The sequence below is a fragment of the Mus caroli genome, chromosome 14 (assembly GCF_900094665.2).
Source record: "Mus caroli chromosome 14, CAROLI_EIJ_v1.1, whole genome shotgun sequence".
NCBI lineage: Eukaryota > Metazoa > Chordata > Mammalia > Rodentia > Muridae > Mus > Mus caroli.
This window is the reverse complement of record NC_034583.1, coordinates 55,838,462-55,864,584: the sequence shown is the minus strand read 5'-3', so window position 1 is coordinate 55,864,584 and position 26,123 is coordinate 55,838,462. Positions and strand designations below refer to the sequence as shown.

Genomic DNA, 26,123 nt, shown 5'->3' with positions numbered 1-26,123 from the left:
TTCATAATTCATTCTTTTTAATAGCTGAGTAGTACTCCATTGTGTAAATGTACCACATTTTCTGTATCCATTCCTCTGTTGAGGGGCATCTGGGTTCTTATAAATAAGGCTGCTATGAACATAGTAGAGCATGTGTCCTGGTCAGAAGACAATCTTAGGAGTTGGTTTTCACCATTCACTATGTGGATCCTGGAGACTAAACTCAGATCATCAGACCTGGTATTATCTGAACCATCTCACCAGCCCTAAACATCTAAAATTTAAATTTAGGATCCAGATGTGCCTAAAACTACATACCATCCTTTTATTCAAAGTATACTAGAGTTCAGAAAAAACATGTACATCAATTACTCCCTTTCTTTTTCTTCATGAAAATTTCAAGTTATACAACCTACAATTCATAACAGTTATGACAAGGAGTGAGATTCTGGAAATAAGGTCCAAGGAGAGTTCATAAGTTAAGAACACTTGCTGTTCTTGCAGAGGACCTGAGTTCAATTCTCAGCATCCACACGGAGAAATGAAAATAGACAGTTATCTTTGGGAAGGTAATAGAACAGGAGCAAAAGGAAACTGAGACCCCGGGGTTGTGGTACAGAGGTTAGAGAGACTCTCTGGCAGGACTGAAGAATTGGCAAGCATCACAGAGGTTTTTAAGGAATAGAACTTAGGCCCCAGTATAGGGGTCCTCTCTACTTATACCAGGTCCCTCTAGACCACCACATCACAGATATCATGGGGGCCTGCATGCCTAAGACGTAGCTCCTGGTCCCATGAGATAAAAGAGAAAGGGCCTCTGTGAGATCCTATAGTCGTAAATATTCATCATCTCACCCCCAAGAACATCACACTGAAGTCTCTTGGTCCCTAGACAGCACAAAACCTTTCAGAGCAAATGCTGGAAGCAGCTGCCTAGACACTGTTTAAAAGTTACACCAAATGATGCCATAGTAGTGGGTTAAGAGCACACCAAAATGCTTCCACACTACTAAGTGCCCAGGAAACTGCTCAATTACCTGCATACTTCTCTCGGACAGATTCATCCATGGACCAGAAACAGTGATCATAAGCAAAGATCTGTTAGAGAGAAAACATAAAAAGAGTGCATAAAGAACAAACCTTAACATCACACAGTGCCACTATAATAATGTAGAGCATTGTTAGCCAACTTACGCAATAGGCCTGACGGTACCTGAGAGACTGAAGCAGGAGGACAGCCAAGTTTCAGGCCGGCCTAGGCTACACAGTGATCATGTTTCAGCTGCCCACCCCTCAGATAAAACACCATTACCTGATGCCAGAGAGTGGGGGTTAGTGATGCATATAGTCCCACATTGACAACTGTGTGATATAGATCCATCTTACATGAAAACCATCTATAACGGTAAGCAAAAAGTAAGCCTGGGAGATGATATGCACAATAGCATCTCTGTGTGTGCAGCTATAAAAAAAAAAAAAGTTTGTTTCTTTTGTTTGGCTAATTGGTTTTCTGAAACAGGGTCTTAATAGTCTCAGTCATTCTGTCTGTCTCTTTCTCTTCCACATGAAGTATCTACCCAAGTTTGCCTGCACTTACCTGGCTGTACTAGCTGATTTTCTGTCAACTTGACACAAACTAGAGACATTGGAAAGGAATGAGCTGTAAGGCATTTTCTCAATTGGTGATCAGTGGGGGAGAGCTCAGTCCTTTGTGGGCTAAGACAAGTTGGTACCAGAAGTAGGGTGTTGCTATGACACACCTGACCATGTTTTGGGAGGATTGTGGAAGGACTTTGGAACTTTGAGCTAGAAGAGCCATTGAGTGTTAAAGAGTTTAGTGGGATGTTCTTCAGGAGCCTGAAAGATAAGAATATTGACAACAGTACAAGAGATGGAGGTCTGGCTTGTAAGGTTTCAGAGGGAAGTTTAAAGACGCTATCGGGGCTGTTTGCTACTTTGGAATTTTGTTCTCCCACCACCAGCAGCACCATCTGCCTTTCCCCGGAGCTGAAGACAGAGCACTCTGCTACTGAGCTAAATCCCCAAACCCCTCTTTGCTATTTTGAATTGAGAGTCTGTTGTTCTGGTCAGCTGGGGCTGAAGAGCTGAAAGTCAGCCACAATTAACAAGAGACCAGTATCAAGAAAATGAAACCTCTGTGTTCCTGGGAGCTAAGAAGTTAGCAGTAATAGAGACCAGATAAAACTCACTGAGATAAAATCTTCTGGGAAGTGTTTCCTGAGAGCACAGAAAAACTGAGTTCCAGAACTGGCTGAAGTGTGATCTTGTGCTGGCAGCAGAACTTGGTAATGTACCAGTCACCCAAATGGTACTAGTCTTAAAGGCATGAAGGGGTCACTGAGAGCAGCTGAGGCTTACACTGTGAGAAGCCAAGAGAGACCATTAGTGAAGGTCCAGCCTCTGTAGCACTGGAAGACCCAGGAGTGAAGGGATCATGAGGAGAAGTTGAGACTTGATACCATGAAGATACTTTAGCCTATTGGTTAAAGTGTAACCCAGCTGCAGCAGAGGACCCCAGGAATTTTGGAGATATAAGTACTATGGGATGACCACCTAGGACAGCAGCAGTGGAGTGGAGCCAGCCAGAGCCTAGAAGACAAGCTATGTGTGCTGCTGAGGACAGAGCATAGGAAGTGACCCAAGAAGATGGTGAGTGGATCCCAGTCATTAAATTTTGTGTTGTTTACACTGATGGAACTCAGTTTTGCTGTGGTTTGGTTGTGACTCTGCCCTGGTTCTTCCCTCTTGAAATAAAAAAATACTTAAACTTGATTTTTATAGGTGCTCATAGCTGAAAGACTTTTAACTTTTTTAAAAAAGATTTTAAATTTTTACACAGATTAGATTTTTTTTAAAAGCCTTTTTTTGGGCTAGAGAGATGGCTCAGTGGTTAAGAGCACTGACTGCTCTTCCAGAGGTCCTGAGTTCAATTCCCAAAAACCACATGGTGGCTTGCAACCATCTGTCATGGAATCCGATGCCCTCTTCTGGTGTGTGTCAGAAGACAGCTGCATTGTACTCATATAAATAATAAATAAATAGTATTTCAAAAAAATGGAAAAAAACTTTTTTCGTTTTGTCTTTCAAGACAAAGTTTTCCCTATGTGTAACTTTGTCTGTCCTGGAACTCACTCTGTAGATCAAACTGGCCTCTGCCTCCCAAGTGCTGGGATTAAAGGCATGCACCACCAGTGCCCACCAAAAAAAACCCTGAAGTTTTAATGTGTTTGACTTTGTAAAGACTGTGGGAATTTTTAAGTTATTTATATTTTTAATGTGAGTTATTTATGTTTTTATGTTTTTAATTGGAGATAAATAAAAAAGGAAGGGTTGTAGCTTAACAGTGATGTTTTTGTGTATCAAGATGACAAAGAGTCAGCTGTACTGACTGGTTTTGTGTCAACTTGACATAAGCTAGAGTCATCAGAGAGGAAGGAGCCTCAGTTAAGAAAATGCTTCCATAAGATCCAACTGTAAGGCATTTTCTCAATTAGTGATCAGTGGGTGAGGGCCTAGCCCACTGTGGGTGGGAACACCCCTAGGCTGTAGTCCTCTAAATTTCTCTAAGAAAGCAGGCTGAGCAAGCCAGGGGAGGCAATCCAGTAAGCTATACCCCTCCATGGCCTCTGTATCACTCCTGCCTCCAGGTACCTGCCCTGTGTGAGTTCCAGTCCTGACTTCCTTTGATGATGAACAGCAGTGTGGAAGTATGAGCTGAATAAACCCTTTCCTCCCCAACTTGCTTTTTGGTCATGGTGTTTTGTTGCACCAATAGAAACCCTACATAAAACATTAGCATAACTTAAATCAAAGAAAGAAACCTTTAGAGAAACAGGGATTCTTGTTTACAGAAGTGCCACCGCTGAGCACAAAGCTGAAGATGAATAAATAGTAGCTCTTCTTTACCAGAAACACTAAGGAGCTCCCTTTAAGTTTTAGCAATTTTGTAAATTGCTATAAATATCTTCTAGCCCAAAACTGCGTGAAGTTAGATGATAATCACACAATATCTATGCATGCTCCACTGACAGATCCAAATTAATGGATGTTATTACACAAATAACAGTCAAATATGTCCTGATAACAGTCCTTTATGTAGCTTATTACAGCCTTAGAGTCTGTTCCTTCTGTCAAATATGGTACAGTGGACACTGGCTTCAAGAGGCCATGTTTGCTTCTCTTGCTAATAATATGCTTTGCTTCCTTAGAAAACAATTTGTTGAATAGGTAGGAATGGGCTGGAGTGTAGCTTAGCGCTTGGTATCTGACATGTATAAGGTACCAGGTTTGATCCTCAACAATCAACTAGACTAACTGCACTAACCTATTGATGTTAAAGTTGGAAGTTAGATTTGGTATGAAGCAGGCCTTTCATCTGAGTGGTTTTTGTGTTTGGGGGGCTTTCCATTATAAGCAGCAAATACTATACTATACTATACCATACCATACCATATCTTAAGTTTGAGCTTTTGGGGTCTGGTTTTGTTTTGAGACAAGGCTGGCCTCAAACTCCCGGATATCCAGCTGCCTCTGCCCATTGATGGCTGAGATTAAAGGTGTGCAGCACTACATGCCCAGTGCCATTTTTTTTTACTATTAGGTGAACATACAAAGCAGTGGGCTTCCTGCTGGCATCTGTGTCATTTCACACATATGTTGCTTTAACTTTTCTCCTCTCCCACTGGCCCCCCTTTGCTCCTTTCTTTCTAAATAAACATTAGTTTTTTGAATCACAAAGTTTTCAATGAACAGAGAATACACAGTCACATTAACAAATTCGACAAAAAAAAAAATAGAAAATAGAAATAGGGTGGTAGGGTGGGTATGGGGGACTTTTGGGATAGCATTGGAAATGTAAATGAGGAAAATGCCTAATAAAAAATGAAAAAAAATACTTAAATAAATAAAAAAAAGAAAGAAAGAGGGTGGTAAAATGGTTTAGAGGGTAAAGGTGCTTGCCACCAAGTCTCATGACCTGAGTTTGATTCCCCAGGATTCAGCTGGTGAAAGAAAAGAAATGATTCCCAAAAGCTGTCCTATGACCAATATGTGCTTGACACATGCTTGACACAGCGTGCACATGACAGACACACCTGTGGCACACACACAATAAATTAATACATTTTATAATAAATAAATGATGGTCTCCCACTTGCCAACTCCACCTCTCCCCCAGAAGAAGCAATCTGTTAAGGATGGAGGCTTCCCCTTCCAGGCTTTCTGTCTGCAAAGCATTTTCTATAAGCAGTGAGAACAGCTCACAGAAAATGAAACATGACAAGTGTGTAACATTGTGAAGTGGTTTCCTCACATCTTTACTGGTCTCCATCTTCTTCTGCTCCAATAAAAGCAAAATTAACCCAGTACCCTTTCATAGCAAAAACGTCCACAAACATAAGGAGACCAGTGTCACATTCAAGCACCATTTCAAACTGAGGATCCCAAAAGGCATATGTACACATATTTCAGCAACAGTAACAGCACAGAGTTACATACAGCTCAACCACAGGCTGTAAAACAACAAGCTCAAGAATCTAGACAAGCTGAACTTCCTGGAAGGTTTAAGTAACTTCAGAGAACTGTCCAGTTAAAGCAGGATTCCTGCTGACAGCAGACCTGCAAGAATAGGACCCATGGGGGCTCTGCAGTTAGGAGCATTTGCTCTTTCAGAGGACAGGGTTCCCAGCACCCACATGGTGCTTACAACCATCTGTATGTAACTCCAGCCCCAGGGGATTCTACATCTTCTTCTCAGCTCCATGAGCCCATGGTGCACATACATGCAGGAAGGCAAAACACTCAGATATATGAAATAAAACAAATAAATCTTAAAAACAAAACAAAACAACAAAGATTTAAGATCCTCAGAAAACAAAGAAGCCAACTCTGCCGCAGACGTGACGTGAGTTCAGGGGGTAAGGGGTCTGCCGCCAAGTCTGAGCTTGACACCTGGTGTCCACGTAGTGTAAGAAAAGAACCAGTGCCTCAAGGTTTTCTTCTGACCATGCACATATGCAACACACGCCAAAAAAATTAACTGAAAAATGGAATTAAGTGATGGAGAGATGGCTCAGCAGTTAAGAGCACTGACTACTCTTCCAGAAGTCCTGAGTTCAATTCCCAGCAACCACATGGTGGCTCACAACTATCTGTAATGAGATCTGATGCCCTCTTCTGGTGTAGCTGAAGACAGCTGCAGAGTACTCATATAAATTAAAGAAAGGAAGGAAGTCAGAACCCAGCTCTAGGTATTTTATTATAGTAACAGAAAAATAAGGACTTCACTCTTTAAAAAAAAAATGTAATTAAAAAAAATTTTAAAGTCTCAGATTTCGGCTCCAATGTAAGTTGCAAGCACAGTCCCTAGAAACAGCAGGAGCCCATCATCAGGGCTCCATCAGGAGCCCATGGGTCTGGCAAAGCACCCCAACTGCCTAGGAGTAAGATGAGTTGGACTGGCACAGAGTGACCAGTCTGGAACAATCAGTTTCATGCTAATCCACAGCACACAAGGAACCCATGTTGGGCTGCTAGGAGACTGGGCAGAGCTGGCCAGCACACACTGTGCCAATAAGCAGCTCTGGAGTTGTGAGACAGATGACAGCTTATTGCTTTTATAAACCGGCAGGAAGAAGGAATTTTCAGTTTTGATAAGAAAATGTCCAGTACTTCAGGAATAAGCACAGGAATCTCTTTCTACAAGCATCATGTGTAGAACTCTTACCTTCGGCTGACCCCTGAGTTCCAGACAGCAATGTTGCCATGCACATGAAAAAAAAAAGGAATGAGAGTTAGCAAAAAAAGTGTAGTTTAGAAAACTCTTTTTGAACAGCAAAAGATAACGAATGTCAACTTTGCAATAAGAAAACAAATACCAGCAGGCCTGCACACCTATAACCCATACTCAGCAGTGGGGGACGGAGGATTAGGAGTTCAAGGTCAGTCTGAGCCTCATAACATGTTCAGTATCAGGCTAGGCTACCTAAGATTCTGTCTCAAAGAGGAAGGGGAGCCAGAAGAGGTAGGAAGGGAAGGTAAAAGAAAAGGGGGATAAAAAAGAAAAAGAGAAAATACTACTTTTGAAACCAAATAGTAAATGAAAGGTAAATTAATACCAAGGAAGGGAGGGAACAGGTTAACCTGACTAACCTGTGACTCGCCAGCAGGAAAAAGGAAGGACTTGAGTTCTGAGAACTTAGGACCCCTAATGGTTCTGCCTCTGCTTTTTTGCTCATCCTGTATACACCTGCGGTGGTCTGAATATGCTTGGCCCATGGGAAATGGCACTATTAGGAGGTGTAGCTTTGTTGAAAGAAGTGTGTCAGTGTGTAGGTGCACTTTAAGGTCTCCAAATGCTCAAACCCCACCATGTGGATGAAAGCCTCCTTCTGCCTGCCTTCAGATCCAGATCAAGATGTGAACTGTCAGCTCCTTCTCCAGTACCATGCCTGCCTGGATGCTGCCAAGCTTCCCACCATGATGATAATGGACTGAACCTCTGATACTGTAAGCCAGCCCCAGCTAAATGTTTGTTTGCCTTTATAAGAGTTGCCTTGGTCATGGTGTCTCTTCACATCAATAAAACTCTAACTCTAACAAACATCTCATAAATCCTCATCTTCAAAAGGTTGACCTCTGAGCCAGGTGCAAGTGCATCTCTGTAATCCCAGCTCCTAGGGGAAAGGAGGGTAAGCCCGGAGGACTGTAGGTCTGAGGCCACGCCACCTGGGCTATATAATTAAATCCTGTCTGTGTGTGGAGAGATGGTTCAGTGGTCAACAGCTCTAGCTGCTCTTCCAAAAGGCTGGGATTCAGTTTTTAGCACTCACATGACAACTCACAACTGTCTGTAACTCTGGCTCCAGACAGTCTGACACCCTCTTTTGGCCTCCTCAGGCCCTAGTATGACACGTGATACACAGATATACATGCAAGCAAAATAACCATACAAATAAAAAATAATTATAATTTTTAAAAATCCTGTCTCAACCACCATCCCCTCCATGATAAACTACCTGTTGTCTAATTTCACATTTAGAACTTTCCTGAGGTTTTCACAGCAGCCAATTATACTCTTTACCTATCCAGATCTTTGTATCCAGTGGGACTTCTGTCCTGGCTCAGGGAAAAAAGGTTACATTAAAGGAACAACTAACAGTTGTTATTGACAGTGAGCTACTACTCTCTGGGTCACTTAGTACATACCCTCTTCACTTGCCCACCCACTTCAACCTTCCCTCCGTCCCTCTGTCTGAAACTGCCAGAAAAATAACTAGGGCCTGAGATCCAACAACCTCCCAGAGACCCTTCACCCCAAATTACCAACTGCTATCCTTGAACGAGGCTGCTTTCAGGTCCTCCCTCTCCACAGACATTAATATATACACGTACCTGTATTTTCACCTGGACCCACACAGCAAACTCATAACCAACTTAAGGACTAAACAAAGTATGCTCTCCTATGTTTCGTTTGCTTTAAGATGAGTTCTCACTATCTATTCCATGCCAGTCTAGAATTTACTGTTTAGACCAGCAGACCTCCAACGTGAGCACTCATGACTTAGAGACAAAGTGCTGCCATTAAAAGCAGGGGTCCCTCCTGACTCGGAGTCTTCCAGATACTGAGAATAGTGATCTGGTCCTCCTCAGAGAAGCCAAGCCTCCAACCTAAACTCAAGTGGATACTGCATACACATATCTCCAGTGGTGTCCACATGCATTCTCGTCCCTTTGTCTCATAACATTTCTCTTCTGTAAGAAATCTGTTATTTATTTGTACCAAATGAATTGAGATGAAGACAATAAATGTCTTGTAGGTGGTGACAAGAACCTGGTAAATTGGGGGCAACATATCCAACATGGCTAAGATATGAAAGAAACCCTGTTTTTCTGAGCTAACAAGATAAGGGCAAACCTCCTGACAAAAAGGCCTAAACCAGGGAGATGGCTCAGAGGGCAAAGGCACTTGGCTGATACCCTGAGTTTGATCCCTAGAACCCACATAGTGAAAGAAGAGCAACTGTCACAAAGTGTTTTCTGATTCCTACATATGTGCCATGACACATATGCACCCTCACAATAAGTAAATGACCATTTTAAAGCCACTGAATCTTTATAGATTTGTCACTGACAAATGCTACTATTGTTACAGGCATTTATAAGCAAAGCAGATTTTCAACTGTATACTGTGTAAAAACTGCAGCCATACATCTGAGGTGTCTGCACATTGCTTCTACAATGCTCATGGCAACTTCACATGATGTACTACTTAGTCCAGACTTACAGATGTGAAGTTGAAAAATCAGGAAAGTTGAAGGATCATCTAATGCAGTGGGTCTTATGATTCCCAAACCCACAGTCTTCCTTCCAGGCTGGTCAAAACAGTCCAATCCCTCCATTCTAATTATTACCTATGACCTGGTTAGGTCCTTGACAATCAACACAAACTACAGTTATCTAGGAAGAGAAGCCTCAATTGAAAAATGCCTCTACCAGATGGCCTATAGACAAAACTGTGGGGGAATTTTCTTGACTAACAATGATGTGTGAGTGGGCCAAGCCCATGGTGTACAGTGCACCAGGGCAGGTGGTTCTGAGTTATATAAGAAAGCAGGTCGAGCATGACATGAGAAGCAAGCCAGTAATGTAAGCAGCACACCTCTGTGGCCTCTGCTTAAGTTCCTGCCTCCAGGTTCCTACCTTGAGTTCCTGCCCTGGCCTCCCTCAGTGATGGACAAAAACTGTAAGCTGTCAGATAAAATAAACCCTTTCCTCTACAAGTTGCTTTTCACCATGGTCTTTATCACAGCAAAAGAAAACTACCTATGACAACCTACCACAGGGTTCCCAGGTAGAACCTAAGCAATATTTTGGTATTTAATATGTACATGAAAAACCTTGTCTTTTCTGAGAACAATAAGACATACATCTAGTATAATATTTCAAGTTTAAGTAAAATAAATCAGCTTTTAAAATCAGTTTTTCCTAAACCGCAACCAATAAATATCAAACTGAATATATGACTCACTGCAGAAGAATCCATGGACTCACCTGAATTCAAAGCAACCCAATAAAAACAGAAACCATTAAGTTAATTACAAGGCTAAGTTTCCAACTAGGGAGTCTGGGAACCACAGCAAGCGAAGCTCAGGTAACCTACATGGTCACAGGACACTCCAATACATAATTACAGACCCATACAAAAATAAGCAGATTAATTAATTAGTTAGTTAGTTTAACAAGACCTTGTCAACAGAGAGCTGAAATTCCATGTAGCCACCACTCCCTAGTTTCAGGGTCCCTTACCCAGAATCCTCAGTGAGCACCACTACAGACACTCCTGAAGCAAAGCAAAGTTCCTGACCCATCCAAAGTGCTAGCACAAAGCATGTCCACCACAGCCTTTATTTCCCAGTTCTGCTGTATTAATTTTCTCATTGCTTAACTTCATTTTTAAGTATTTTCAAACTTACAAAAATAGTGCAAAGAAGCACAGGCTTGCTCAAGCTCTGCTACACGCTAATGACTTACAGAACCCCACTTAACAGTGACCAAAGTCAGGACAGACCTATCAACATACAACCTATTAAATAACACCCAGTCATATCCAGATTTTGCCAACTACCGTCACTGGTGTACTTTTCCTGGTCCAGAGTCCTGGACTGTCTGAAGTCATCATGTCTGCTCCAACCCAGGCCAATTTGGGCTATCATGGACACCTAGAACACTGGCCACTTTGTCTGCAGATCATCCCTCGGACTAGATATCTAATGCTTCCTCATGACTCAAAGTCAGCCTGAGTGCTTGGCAAGTATCAACACAAATAACAGATGCACCAGTGCGTGCATCCTACCAGGAGATGGGAGATGTCCAGGGCTCACTGTATCGTGCCTGGCTGGCTAGAGTATAGCACTCTCCACACTCAATGTTACCACTCCTCCCAGTGTCCTTGATGTTGTCTAACAGGTGGCTCTGAGGCCATGCAAGCCCTCTATCTCATCACACTCCCAACCAGGAACTTTAGCATCCAAATGCAACTCTTGCCTGCAGTGACTACTGTCCCCCAAGTAGTAAGGAGACAGCCACAGCATGGGAAAAGAAAATGCTAATGATCCAGGTAGATCAACATGGAAGGTGCTGCTGTTTTGGAAATGGTCAGTTTTGAAACAAGACATGATGTGCAAGGCCCTGCGTTCCACAGAGAGCATTCCCTAACCACTGACATGCAATGGTACAGTATTTCAGAAAAAAACTGATACCTATGATAAACAATTATCTTACTCTTTTTTATTGATCTTGTTTAGGGACCTGTATTCACTTCTCACTCAAAACATAAATCAAACCATGAAAATAAATCAAATTACATTCCTAATTGCTAGACTGGTTATAAAGACATTCCGTGGATGATTTTATATAAGTTGATAATCTCTGAGAATGTTTCATTAATTCTTCTGACAACGACAAAAATAAGATTGAGGGCTGGTGAGATGGCTCAGCAGGTAAGAGCATCCGACTGCTCTTCCAAAGGTCCTTAGTTCAAATCCCAGCAACCACATGGTGGCTCACAACCATCCGTAACAAGATCTGATTCCCTCTTCTGGTGTGTCTGAAGACAGCTACAGTGTACTTACATATAATAAATAAACAAATCTTTAAAAAAAAATAAGATTGATATAGGATCTAAAAATAATTCATGCAATATTACATATACTTAAGACACAAACATGTCAAAATGAGTTATAAACCAACCAATTACCACTGCCAACTGATAATACCAAGCACCATCATCTCTTCTGTCCTTCACTGGTGGAGGGGGGAGGAGGAAGAGGAGGAGGGAGGAGAGAAGGGGGAGGAGGAGAAAGAGGAGAGAGGGAGGGAGGGAGAAGGCGGGGGGGGGGGGGGGTCTTACTCTATATTCCTGATTGGCCTGGACTCATTATATAAAGCAGGCTGGCCAGGAACTCAGAGAAATCCTCTTGCAGCTACCTCTGCTTCCTGATGGCTGAGGTTAAAGACTGCACCACCATCCTGTCAACAATCATCTCTTTAATTCTAAAGCTTTAAGGTACTGAAATAATCACTGTTAAAAATATGCAAAATCTAACTTAGCAAGATCCCACCCTAACACACTCTAAAACGTATAAACATCACAAAGAGCTTGAGATTGGAATATAACTCAGCCCATAGAATGCTTGTCTAGCATACCTGACTCCCTGGGTTCCATCCTAACATAGCAATGCATAAGCCTGCCATGATAGCACATGCCTAAAATCCAGGACTCAGGAGGTCAGTCAAGGTCATCCTTGGCTACACAGCCAATTAATGGTCCGTGCCCTATAGGAAAGCCTGTCTGAAGAAACAAAGAAAGAAAACAAAGGCCTTGTTTAAACAGCAATGATGCTGTTTCCTCTTTGGGACTCAACTGGCAGTACCAGCAACCAAACTACAAGCTGTGATAACTGAGTTTTCTCTTGTCACTCACTCCTCCCCCAACCTCCCTTCTACACACAGAATAAACTGACTGGATTAAATCCCTGTACTGAATGAACTTGCAGATGTTTCTCAACCTTCACAGTCAGGTGTCATTAAAAGCCCAGTCCATTTTTTTCCTCAACATCTGGAATATTCCATTGAGCACCATTGAGAAAATATGCTTGGAGAATGAGACAAAAGAGGCCTCAGTATTTGAAAACACCACCAGCAAAATCAACCAAACCACTAGAACTCCACAGAACCTACTGGGGAACACTGTAAGAAGTGGGACTTCTCTTTACTATACAAGCAACCAAGGCTGTGCCAATCATCCCGGTCGCAGCAATAGATCATCTAAGGAGAGGAGAAAAGCTGGCTAGGATAACCCATAGGAATGAGATGCTCACTGGGTTACTTGTTCAGTTCTGTACAACTCCTCAGAGTGTGTGTGTGTGTGTGTGTGTGTGTGTGTGTGTGTGATGCTGGGAAGTGAACTCAAGGCCTTATACATGACTCTTAGGCAAGTACTCTTCTACCACTGAGTTACAGCTCCAGTCCTGTGCAACACTTCTTATTTACAACAAGATGAAAAGAAAACATCCATAAGACCCATTACAACTCCCTATCAGTGATAGCCTGCAAGAGCACCAGAGGCTCACAATCTCTGGAAAATCTCATTCTGAGAGCAGCAGGAGTGGCACTGCTAATACCCCGTTAGGGGCCTGCAAGTCCCAGTGTAAGTAGCCCTGAGCCCCACCACCACCACCGCAGAAGGTCACACAGCTCAAGTGCGGCCGGCCAGCTTCACGACTCCCAGGAAAACCCACTGTGCAGCTCAGTGGAGGCTGTGAGGACGGTTCCCACCTCTCTCAAGCCTGCTGGCTCTTCTTCCTCCTCACTGTAATTCATTCAGCAAATACTCGGTCACATGGATCATGGCTTTTGTTTCATTTTGTTGGAGGAAGGAAGTAACAGAGTTTTACATTCTAAACTCGCAGACTAGCATCTGCAACCTAAAGCAGATTAGGATACAGTGCTCTACCAGGAATTCTAAGAGTTATGTCTTGGCCTGTGTCTGGCTAGATGACAGACTCTAACCCTGAACCTCTGTACCACTCTGCCCAGAACAGTCAGGCCTTGATAAAGGACACCCAGCTTCCCTTAAATTTTGCTCCATTTACTACTTAATATCAATGGCTGGCACAGGGCAAGACCCTTAGAGTTACGTGGGCAAGGATGCAGAGAGGAACAGAGGAGAATCGCCATGACTTGGGGAAGAATGATGGGAAGCAGGAGCAGCAGGAAAGAAAGCCGACTAGCCATGTGAGAATTCAGGTGAGTGGCCACCAGTCACTTCCCTGACTGGACCTGGGGTAGCAGGGAAAGGTTCAGGAATGCCCAGCCTTTGAGGTAGCCAAGGCATTTTAAAATTAACTCTGTGATTAACTGTGTGTGTGTGTGTGTGTGTGTGTGTGTGTGTGTGTGTGTGTTTTCCATATACAAGTCCAGATAGCTCCTGGGCAGGTGCATGTGTGTGACCTGCCTGGAGCCAAAGCGTTAGAAAGTATCTTTGTCTATAACTCCATTTTTCTGTGTTTTGAAATGAAGTCTGTGTTACACACTGGCCTCAATCTATCTTCCTGTTTCAACCTCCTAGAGAGCCAGGACAATGGGTTTGAGCCACTGGAATATGCTGCTTCCTATTCTGTGTGGAATCAGCCCTATCTCCTTGACTCTAGCACTCACAAAGCCTCTGCATGCCCAACCTCAAAACTTCAAGGATTGAGCCCCCACCTTGTAGTGCATCCCAGAAGAGCATCAACCAAATATCAGTAAAATGGGACAGGCATGGTAATTTATAAACTTATTATATCACAATTTCACCCATCCTAAGTGTATATAATTCAATGATAGTTAGCAAACGGCTAACTGCCACCTCCACAATGGATGCTCAGAACACCTCCATCTTCCCAAAGGAAGATGTCCCAATAATCAGGCCTACGATACGTCAGGCTCTACACTAGACTCAGTCCACCATATGCTACTGTAGATTTGTTTTTTCTCCTTGTCTTTTCAGGACATTTAATATGAAAAGAAGCACACACGGTACTGTCTCTCACATCAGGTGTCTGACGTAGCACTTTTGTGATTTTGTGAAGGTCACTCCTGAGGACGGTGTTATCAGCACTGGGTTTCTTTTTATTGCCATATTGTATTTTGTTTATTCATTATCGGCCGTGCCTTTGAACTGCTTCCAGTTTAGGGTCACTAGAAAGCACACTGGTAGAAACATTTAACAATAAGCCTTTGTACATACATTTCTTTTTATTCTTCTTGAAGAGATAGTTAAGAATATAAATGTTAGGTCACACAGTGTGGCTGCTTATGCCAGAACTATACTTACATTTTGGAAAAGTCAAACTCCATACCAAGCATATGTTACTGACTGACGTATTCCAGCAACACATGAGAGTTGGCACTGTCTTTCTGATAACATTCAAGTTGGAACACCAGAGCATCTCACTGCAGCTTTTGTTTCTTCTGAGAAAGAGTCTGGCTGTGTAATCCAATTCTCCTGCCACTGCCTCTAGAATGCTGGGACTACACTTGCTGCCATGATCAGCTATTGAATTCTGATTTTTTTCTTAATTGAGCACACACACACACACACACACACACACCACACGAATGTGGACACCTGAAGAGACCTCATTGGATCCCCCTTAGAAATGAAGGTGCATGTGTTTGTGAGCTGTCCAATGTGGATGTTAGGAGCCAAACTTGGGTCCTCTGCAAAAGCAGTATGCATTCTTAGCGGCTCAGCCATCTCTCTAACCCTGTGAATTCTTATTTTAAAACTACATTGTGGATCTAGAGAGATGGCTCAATGGTTAAGAGCACTGGCTGCTCTTCCAGGAGCTGGGTTTGATTCCTAGCATCTATATGATCACTCATAGCCGTCTAAAGTCCAATTTCAGGGGCTTCAACGCCCTCTTCTGGCCTCAGTGAGCACTGCATATACTTGATATACAAACATGCAGACAAAACACCCATATACATTAAATAAAAAGAAAATGTTTTACCCAAGGAGCTGAAGGGGTCTGCAGCCCTATAGAAGGAGCAACAATATGAACTAACCAGTACCCCCAGAGCTCCCTGGGACTAAACCACCAATCAAAGAAAACACATGGTAGGACTCGTGTCTCTAGCTGCATATGTAATAGAGGATGGCCTAATTGGCCATCAGTGGGAGGAGAGGCCCTTGGTCTTGCGAAAATTCTGTGCCCCAGTATAGGGGAATGCCAGGGACAGGAAGTGGGAGTGGGTGTATTGGGGAGCAGGGGGAGGGGAGAGGGGATTTTCAGAGAGGAAACTAGGAAAGGGTATAGCATTTGAAATGTAAATGAAGAAAATATCTAATAAAAAAATTTTAAAAAAAGATAATTTTTAAAAAATATAAACTAAATTGTACCCAGCATATACACCACTGAATACAGGAGTTTGAAAACTGCTTATAAGTATTCATCTTCATATGCTGGCATTACATACAAACAAAAACCTCCCTAATCAGTACTCCTATTTCAGAATAGGCTGGTGTGTAAGAACTTGTTGCCAAAAGCAGACAATGCCAAGAGACCAAGGAAAGAGGCAGACAAACCAAGCTTGGGCAGCACACTTTATCACAGAGCACATCTCTGGCAGTATCAAGACAGAAGTGTCTCTTCATGTCATGGCAGAAGCAAGGACTTCTATGCTAAGCTACATTTAGATGGCTGCAGGCACACAACATACCTGAATTTCCAAAAAAAAAAAAAGAAAAGAAAAGAAAAGCTATTAATATATCAAATATCAATCAAGAAATGTACTAGGGATCGGCAGCTGGCCATGAATGCTCAACTGATTCTCTTAATCACTGTTTATCAAACAAGATTTGCATCAAGTGCCAGGGTCACCTAGTTGGCATGATGGTGGTCACAACCAGAACAGCTAGGGTTATATCTGGCTGGCCTGCTACCATTCTCCTTTCACAGCAGTGATAAAGGAAGATATATCTGAGGCACTGTTTAACTTAGTCTAGGTCTCTATGTTTTTTTAACTTATTAAGAACAATAGAAACTGCCAGGTAGTGGTAACACAAGTCTTCAATCCCAGCACCCATGAAGCAAAGGCAGACAGATCTCTAAGTTCAAGGCCACCCTGGTCTACAGAGTGAGTTCCAAGACAGCCGGGGATACACAGAGAAACCCTGTCTTGGAAAAAAAAAAAAAAAGGAGGAGGAAAAAGAGGAATAATAGAACCCAGGGTGGTGATATAAATCAGTGGTATAATATCTGCCTAGCATGCAGAGGGTCTGGGTTTGATTCCAGCATATACATACATACATGTATATATACATAAGAGCTCTTTTTGTCACTGCTACATGTCAAATGCCTGCCAATTTTTACTTCTCATAACCTACAAAGTAGGTCTTGAGCTGTCTCACAGTACTAAGGCAGAAAGATCGAAGAGTCAATTAACTCATTCATCAACAATGTTGGGATTCAGACCCAGGAGTACCACTGGAAACTATGTTCTTTCCACTTTAACATTTGAAGTTAGTCCCTTCCCAACACCCCACTTCCTCTTACCGTCCGGTCCCCTAGCCATGTCACAAGACGTGGGAAGACAAATTAAGACAATGTAGTTTAGGAAAGTGGAGAAGAAAGTGCTCATTTTAAATGACCTGGTTTAGATTTTGGATTTTCCCCCCTTACTGTCTTTTCTCATCTTTAAATAGAGTGTACAGCAAAAGAAAACAGGCTCAATGGAAAGCTGTGGAGACATGTGTGCATGAGGCACAGAGCTGATGTTTCCACAGCTCTTGGTTCAATCTTATTGAGAGATCCCAGTCCTTACTCCTTCTGTTGTCCTATTTACCAACCTACATTCACTCTTCCACGATGGCCTTAAAGAACCAAGTGCAATGAAATGACCCTGACAAACACAACACTGATAAGTAACTCTCCAAGGAGAACTGCTGCCCAGATAGCCCGTGTAAGCACTCAAAGCAGTCCACCTGGGATTCTGCTCCCTACAACAAGAGCAGTACAGTAGTTTCAAGTCCAATATTTCCTATCTTCCATTCATTCAGCAGGGACAAGGTACTGAAGAATAAACCCATTTGGAAAGCACAACCAAAGCCACTTCTCCCATAACTTCATCAGTATGTAATGTGACACAGGGTAGTCACAGAGGCCAAGACTGGGCTTCAGAATTTAAAAGCCTGGGTCTGAATCCTGTCTACCTCTTTTATGTCATGTAGGGCAGCAACCTTAACCTTTCCAGGTTCCAGTAACAAGGAGACTAGAGAGATGGCTCAGCAGTGAAGAATGCTAACTGATCTATAAAAAAATATGGATCCCAGTCCCAATCTCTGGCCTCTCACAAACACTTAAAACTCCAGCTGCAAGGGATCCAATTCCACCCTTCTGACCTCAATAGTCACCTGCATGTGCACATATGCACGTACACACACAAATAAATCTTTTAAAATTATGTAGTTAGGGGCTAGAGTGATAGCTCGGTGGTTTAAAAGTCTTTGCTGCTTATAAACAGGGCTCCAGTTTGGTTTCCAGCACCTACATGGTTGTTCACCCTTAATCATGTAACTCTAGTTCCAAGGGGATCAGGTGCCTTCTTCTGGCCTCCACAGGTACCTGCACATGCGTGTGCATATGCACACAAACACATAATAAATCTTTAAAGAGAAAAGAAAATACACATTTCGCAGAGCTCCCTAATCCTTTACAATGTGTACTACATTCAGCAACTAACTACAGGTGATGCTGCTGCCAGCCACTGCCACATCAGCTCCTTCATCTGATATCCTTGGCAACCACCAGCCCAAAGCCTGCCAAGTCTGAGGTATTTGATGAATGTTTATTGAAATCAGAGACTATGAGCTAAGCATGGTGATATTGACCTATAATCTCAGCATTTGGGAGATGAAGGCAGGAGGACCTTAAAGCTAGTCTCTACCACGAGGTAGAGGTATCCTGGTCTACATGAGACTATATCAAAATAAATAAAGTTAAGCAGAAGCTACTTATTAGGAAACTACTAGGGCTGGAGAGATGGCTCAGCGGTTAAGAGCACTGACTGCTCTTCCAGAGGTCCTGAGTTCAATTCCCAGCAACCACATGGTGGCTCACAACCATCTATAATGGAATCTGATGTTCTCTTCTGGTGTGTCTGAAGACATGATAATGTACTCACATATATAAAATAAATAAATCTTTTCTTAAGCAACTGTTGAATCCCACTATTGATCTGTAAGATGAAAGGAAATTTTCAAAGAGGGAAGTAAAACATGAGACTGCAGAAAGGAACCAAGAGGTCAAACCTACTCCATCTTGGGACCGGCCTCCATCTTTAAAAAAAAAAAAAAAAATTTTTTTTTGACCTACACATAAACCCAAGCTACACCCAAATACCAGAAAGGACCCCATGACTTGTCCTTGGCCCTTACGCCAAAATTACTCTCTATCTACTTCCTAACAACAGTCAGTCAAAGATTAGTCTGATTGTTTCAGGTGTACTTTCAGATTGTTTATGATTGTTCAGGGTTTTCCTTCAGAGCACCCACCTGTTGACTTAAATTCTATTAGATACCTGCAAGGCTAGACAGCCCCTCACTCGCTCCCATTTCCTATAAAACCTTGTCCTACTGAAGGTTCGAGGCTTCGCCACCTTCCTGTCCTGCTGTCTCAAGGTAGAATTAGAGGAAAGTCCAAGCCTGAACTTGTAATAAAGAGACCTTAATGCAATTACATCAGAAAAGGCTGCTTTGTAGATTTTTTGTTTACAAACGCTTCCTGGCACAGTATAATATCTTTGAGAGACCATGAGAGTGAACAATATTTGCTCTTTACCAACCTGAAAATATCACTGCCTTACAGCAGATGGAAAAAAAGCCAACCAAACATTCGATCATAAATCATAGTCTGAGATAAGGGCATTTCACACAGGCTGTGGGTTAGAGTATGCAATGAGGTTAGCATGGGCTTCTAAGACATTCTGTGCAATTCATGAATGCCCATAATATCACATGAGCTGGTGCTGAATCTGATCTCAGCCAACCAGCACTTGGGACCAGGAACTGGTTAACCAAGCCCATCATGAAAGGTGTGGTAAGTATGTGTTACAAAGACTGGCTGTAAGCACTAAGATTCCTGTAAGCATATGGTGTGAAAATCTTCAGACTCGATCATGTACCTACAGAAGTGCCCAAAGTTCAGGTTACTCTTATACCCACCCACTCGGCTTAGACTCTCATCTGTCACATTCCACAACTGTGGGAGGAGGTTGGGAAACACTCCCCAAAATGTCTAGTTAGAATTGGCCACACTAATCTGTCATTCACTATCAGGAGCCTCTTTTCCTAGTCAGGGAAGTCAGGCATGCTGCATTTACATGGGAGTGAGGAGTGAGGAGTGGAGTCAAGGCAATGTAGTTGGGATGCTGTCTGCATATTAGTGCACCCCTGACCTCACACAGCCTCTCCATCTTACACTGGCATGCATTCTCATACACAAAGCCAGAAAATAAACCAGATCTCAAAAGGCTCCTTTGCTTCATGTTGTACAAGCATCAGATGGCCGTGACGGAGTCACCAGACTGCACATTTAGGAAATGCACCAGTCCCCATCTAATCAGGTGACAATGGTGGTGTAAGCTGGGGAGGATAATAAAATCCTACCCCCAAAAAGCATTCTTTAGCCAGGGAGGAAGTCATAACAGAAACAGATGAAAACAGGCACAAAGAGAACAGAAACTGCTAGAAAAAAAATCTACTCAGAAACATCAGACTTTATTTATTACATGAATTTTTGTCTAAGTTGAAAACTGAGATGTATAGATTTCTGGGCTGGAAAATCCTTCACCTATTCTTAAAGTCTGGCATTCAGAGAGTCTTTCCATCTTTGGCCAGTATCATGTTAGCAGCCTCTGACCCGCTGTCCCATCTACAGTTACACACTAACTGTCCTCACGGTGTCATTAGGGTGCTCTTGTGCTGAGTGAGTAGTCTGGAATCACAGAGCAGGACAGGCCTAGTTTTGACTTTGGGCAAGTTACTTAATCTTTCCGTGCCTGTTTCTCATCTGCAAAAGATAAATAATAATGAAGATTAGAAAGGTCAATACATGGGAAATGCTCATAGCCAACCAGGCTTCTGACTTTGCATTACTCACATGGGGTTCATTCTCGAGCTTCTCTCCTTCTACCCCAAGGTCATGCTGTCCTCTATATCCTAAAGGCCTTGGCCTCAGAACCCTAAGCACAGCACCCTCATCGCATATAAAGTAATGGGAACATAGTCATCCATTTGAACAACCCAGAGATAATGGCTGGCCTGTGATCTAAAATACCAACCAAGAAGGCCCACTCTAGAGCAGGGATTCTTTGGCACAGAAACTGAAGGAGATGCTCTGTGAACCCAGATGACCAGGGTTACACTGCCACTTCTCAAGACCTTCTCATAGAAATGGATGCACCCCTCAATTACTGATGTAGTTTAAGCAGAGCCTGTAACTCTTACCACCAACAAACCCACCTGCTTTCCTATCACGTTCTAATTGTTGCAAATGTTTGTTTGTTTGTTTGTTTGAGGGGGTGCACATATGAAAATGCACTTAAGTACAGTGCCTGCAGAAGCAGAAAAGGTCATCCAATGCCCAAGAGCTGGAGTTACAAGGGTTGTGAATCTGCCTGACATGAATAGGTAATAGGAACTGAACTCAGGCCTGTGCTGTCAACAACTGAAACATCTCTCAGCCCTGTTGCAAATATCTTTAAATATCATATACACCCAACACAATTTCAAAGTCTAAGTGATTATTCCCAACACTTGATCTGGCTGGTTAGCACAGTAGTAAGTTAGTAAGTGCAAATTACTACTATTGCACATTTCTAAAAACATTTCTGATAATTATACCCCAGAACAAATCTGGTCTCCTTTATAATCCTATGTATCTCAAGGACGGGTTTACAGGCTTTATCAGCCAAAAGGGTTCCTGCCAAAAAAAAAAAAAAAACAGAGTTGATTTCTGCTCTGGAAGCAGTTTTTGCATACCCCCAGTTATTTCTTTTTCTGATCAACATTAAAAGGGTTACAGCAAATACTAAAAATAATTTTTCACTGAAAAAATGTACAGCATTAAACATAGATCAACCAAAACTGGATGGAGACACATCTTTCCTGGGAGGGCAACTCACAAGGAGAAACCAGCCTCCTATCCTGCTCCCTTGAGAGTGCTCTTGAGTAGGGTCCTACCTGAACTCTGATCTGGTCAGAATACCTGCTACATGTGTCTCCAGGGAAACTTTCCAGCCAGGTACTTGTCTAAGAGATGTGACCTCACTGGCCCCTAGCAACAGCACTGAATGACTAATGTTGTGGCTGTCTGCTACTAAGCATGGTGCAGGACTCAGCAAGGTTATATTGTAACTTAGCTCCTGGTGGAGTGGTTGGGAGGGAGACATGCCCTTATGCCTAAGTCTAGTCATAGAAAGCTACTATATTTCACTATAAATGATCACATGGCTTAGATGAGTCTAAAACATCCTACTGTGCTAGCAATAGCAAGCTCCATGAAGCCAAAACCACTGTCTTCTTCAGGTCAATGCTCCTAAAACACAATAAACGGGTCACTGAGTACATTAGTGAAAACAATACTCTTAGCTACTGATGCATATTCACCTTTCCCTTATCAGGCACCTTGCCAAGATCAAAAAAGTTAGGTGCCAATCAATAGCCCAGGCCATGAGTGGAGACTCGTACCTATTGTCCTAGCACTCAGGGTGCTAAGGCAGCAGGAGTCTAAGGAATTCCCTGTCTCAAAAAACCAAAACTAGTAATAATAGCTATAAAATAAATGCTGCTTGTCATCAATGGAATATCCAAAACTTACATTCTTTATTCATCACTTACATTTCCAAGGACTGTGAACTGCCTATCTATTCGACTCCTGACAGCTCCTAAGCCCGCTAATCAGGACTAGAGTCCTTCTAGTTTGAGAATGACAGTTCTTTGTGCAACTGTAACCAATTCTGAGCAACAGTATGCCAGTTGATGCTCTTCAGAGAAATTCCACAATCCTGCCATCTGGAGATTAATACATACATATAACTCATTTGTGATACTGTCAGTAAAAAGAAACCTGATGTAGCTACTATATGCTCAACCCAATCAACAAATTCTTATTCACTGCCTAGCACACACCATGTTCAAAAAAGCATGTCTCTTAAAATACAACACAGTCTAACAAATTATTAAAATAAGTCTACCAGGACACAATACCAATTATCATTTACTAAGTATTATCATGAGCCAGATGCTTACATGAAGAGCTGGCCATGCCTACTGCAGCGTCCATGTGTTGCATAGAGCCACCACCTCCACCTCACAGAGAAAGCAGCTGAAGCTCCAGGAGGTAATATGAGCTTCCAGATTTACTCAGATGGTAGCAAGCCCCAGAGTCTAAGCCCTACTCTTTATCAATCAACACTGTCTCTTCCCATCCCACAGCTAAGAGCTAAGAGTAGCTAAGAGCTACTAAACTCTAGCAGCACTGCCTCAATCCTTGTCTTTCCAGTGCTTTGGGGGTTAAGCCATTCGAGGAAGAATAGGCCCAACCTCTTCCTATAAAGTGTGTTCTCTGTAATGATCAGTACCAAGTCCTAGGAGGCCAAGGGTAAACAGGAAGCTAAACCAATGGCCCGTGAGGCATGAGCAGAAGACCTGGCACACAGACAGGCTACCTCAAACTGAATCTTCTGCAAGCTGAGCATAGCAGGAGGAGGGGGAAGGGGGCACAAGAAAGTGTGTGACTGTGTCTCAGTGAGTCTGGATAGAGTTCAGGCTGAGTTGGCAGCAGCCAAGGCTGAAAGGTGATCAAAGGCTCCGAGGAGAGTAAGACAGAGGATCTGAAGCAGCAGCAGCAGCAAGGTGTCTGATACAAGTGAGTCTGAAGATGCATGTGAGGCTTCTGGAAATGGCAAGGCACAAGTCCTATTCAGCACTGAAGTATATCTGGCCTAGTACCCTACTCGACAAAAATGGATGAAGAATGCACACAGGCTCAGCCACTATACATCTTGTACTCAGAGTGGGGATTTTCAGCCAGAAGGGTTTTCTTAGACGACACTGCAGGCTGAGAATAGCTTAGTGATAGACCCAGCACCACAAAAGTAAAATAAAATCTGCTCTTAAAAAACATAAAATTAGAACCAGTCAGTGGTGGCACACACATTCTTTAATCCCAGCACTTGGGAACAGAGGCATGTGAACAGCAGAGCTGGAGGCCAGCCTGGTCTACAGAGCAAATTCCAGGACAGCCAGGGCTACACAGAGAAACCCTGTCTTAGGGGGGAAAAAAAAATCAAAACAAACAAAAGGATGGAACTGTAAAATTGGTTGAACAGTTAAGAACACTGGCTGTTTACTCCCACTCCCACTCCGGCAGAGGCCCTGGGTTTAGCTGCCAGCAGCACCACATAGTGGCTCTCTCACAACTATCTGTAACTCCAGTTCCAGAGGCTCCAAATGCCCTCACTGCCCTCCAGGGGCACCAGGTATACACATGGTACAGTAACGCATATGCAGGCAAAACATTCATACACATGAAATAAAAAGGTGAAATTAAAGAAATTAGACTTAGGGCTGGAGAGGTGGCTCAGTGGTTAAAAGCACTGACTGCTCTTCCAGAGGTCCTGAGTTCAAATCCCAACAATCACATGGTGGTTCACAACCATCTATAATATGATCCGATGCCCTCGTCTGGTGTGTCTGAAGACAGCTACAGTATACTCACATAAAATAATTGTTTTTAAAAAGAAATTATAATGGCTATCATAAATAGTATCAAACATGTACACAGTGATCATATTCTGATGACATTCAAAATTTTACAGTGATCTGTCTTTTAACTTAGGAATGCTTTTAAGTTTTTGTTAAATAGCTCTCTCTGGTACATATATAATCACATCAGTCCATCTTGACAACAGCAGAATATTGGTTTTCCAGCACTGGGGCATACTCAGTTTCTCCCATTGCTGTCTTCTTTATAATACTGAAAAGAGAGAAGAACTTCATATAACCCACATGACTCCCTTACTCTGCAGCATGTGAATCTCATTCTAACTCCCCTTTTAAAAAATCTCCAATCACACCAAAATCCCCTCTCAAGTTTTTCTGACCCCGTACACCTCTCTGTAAGCAAGAGTTAGAAGGCTCAAGAGCAGGGAATCTTTGCCCACTGCCCCAAGACACTGCAGTAAATGCCCAGAACTGCTCATTCAACACGCTTTGGTGAACACTGCCAGGACCTTCAGAAATATCACAGTTTGAGGCTGGAGATAGGGCTCAGTAAGTAAATGCATGCCTTGCAAACATGAGAACCTCAGTTTGATGCCCAGAACCCACATAAAACCCCTGGAGAAATGTGGCATCTATTTGGAGTCCCACACTAGGGAACTAGGGAGGCAGACAGGTGGATCTGTGCTGCTCACTGTCCAGCCAGCCTAGCCTACTCAGTGAGTTCAAGCCATAAGAGCCTGTGTTCATTCGTTTTCTCTCTCTCTCTCTCTCTCTCTCTCTCTCTCTCTCTCTCTCTCTCTCTCTCACACACACACACACACACACACACACACACACACACACAGTCAACAGCATCATAGATACTTAGGATTAGCCTTTGGTCAGCAAATGCACATACAAACACACACTAAATAAGTAAAATAAATAAATGAAGTATCACAGATTGAATAAGATTCTGCAGCAACCTAGCTCTGCAGCAACATAGAAATGCCCTTTTAAATAGTGTTAGTTGGGGCTGGAGAGATGGCTTAGCGGTTAAGAGCATTGATTGCTCTTCCTAAGGTCCTAAGTTCAAATCCCAGCAACCACATGGTGGCTCCCAACCATCCATAATGAGATCTGATGCCCTCTCCTGGTGCATCTGAAGACAACTACAGTGTACTTAGATATAATAATACGTAAATCTTTTTTAAAAAATAGTATTAGTTATAAAGAAAAGTACGGTACTTTTTAGGGAGGAGGGGGTCTCACAATATATCCCAGTCAGTCCTCAAACTCTATGCATCTCCATCCTCTCCTTGAAATCCTCACTTTCCTCCAGCCTCAGCTCTTAAGTGCTGAGATTCTGTAATTCTGTGTATTTACCACAAATAAATAAATAAATAAATAAATAAAATAAGAAAAAATGGGGATGGGGCTAATAAATCTCAAAGCCCAAGGTAAAAGTGAGGAAGAATAATCTTTGTCACAGAAGCCGGAAAGAATCTGTACTGCTGGGTTTGTCATAGTGATACACACCTTTAATGCCAGTATTTAAGAGGTAGAGGCAGAGGCAGAAGCAGGCAGACCTTTGTGAGTTCAAGACTAGCCTGATCTATATACCGAGTTCCAAGCCAGCAAGGACTACATAGTGAGATCCTGCCTCAAACAAACAAACCAAAAATAAGGAGAAATAAAAAGTGGGGGAGGGGGAGACAGAGTAGAATAGAATAGATTTGATTGGAGATTGGAGAGATAATTCAGCAGTTACAAACATTTGCTGCTCCTAGAGAGGGCCAGGGTTCAGTTTCCAGAA

General features: G+C 42.6%; 1 protein-coding gene across 3 annotated transcripts in view; it reads right to left on the bottom strand.

The window, feature by feature from the left end:
* Positions 1 to 26,123, bottom strand: part of Kif13b (kinesin family member 13B) — a 159,657-nt gene that overhangs the window by 99,830 nt on the left and 33,704 nt on the right. For all 3 annotated transcript variants that reach the window (XM_021181269.1, XM_021181270.1, XM_029469046.1), the window contains exons 3-4: positions 6,725 to 6,737; positions 1,017 to 1,077 (exon numbers count right to left, since the gene is read on the bottom strand). In XM_021181269.1, the coding sequence (XP_021036928.1) occupies positions 1,017 to 1,077; positions 6,725 to 6,737 (74 nt within the window). The remainder of the gene's footprint in view (positions 1 to 1,016; positions 1,078 to 6,724; positions 6,738 to 26,123) is intronic.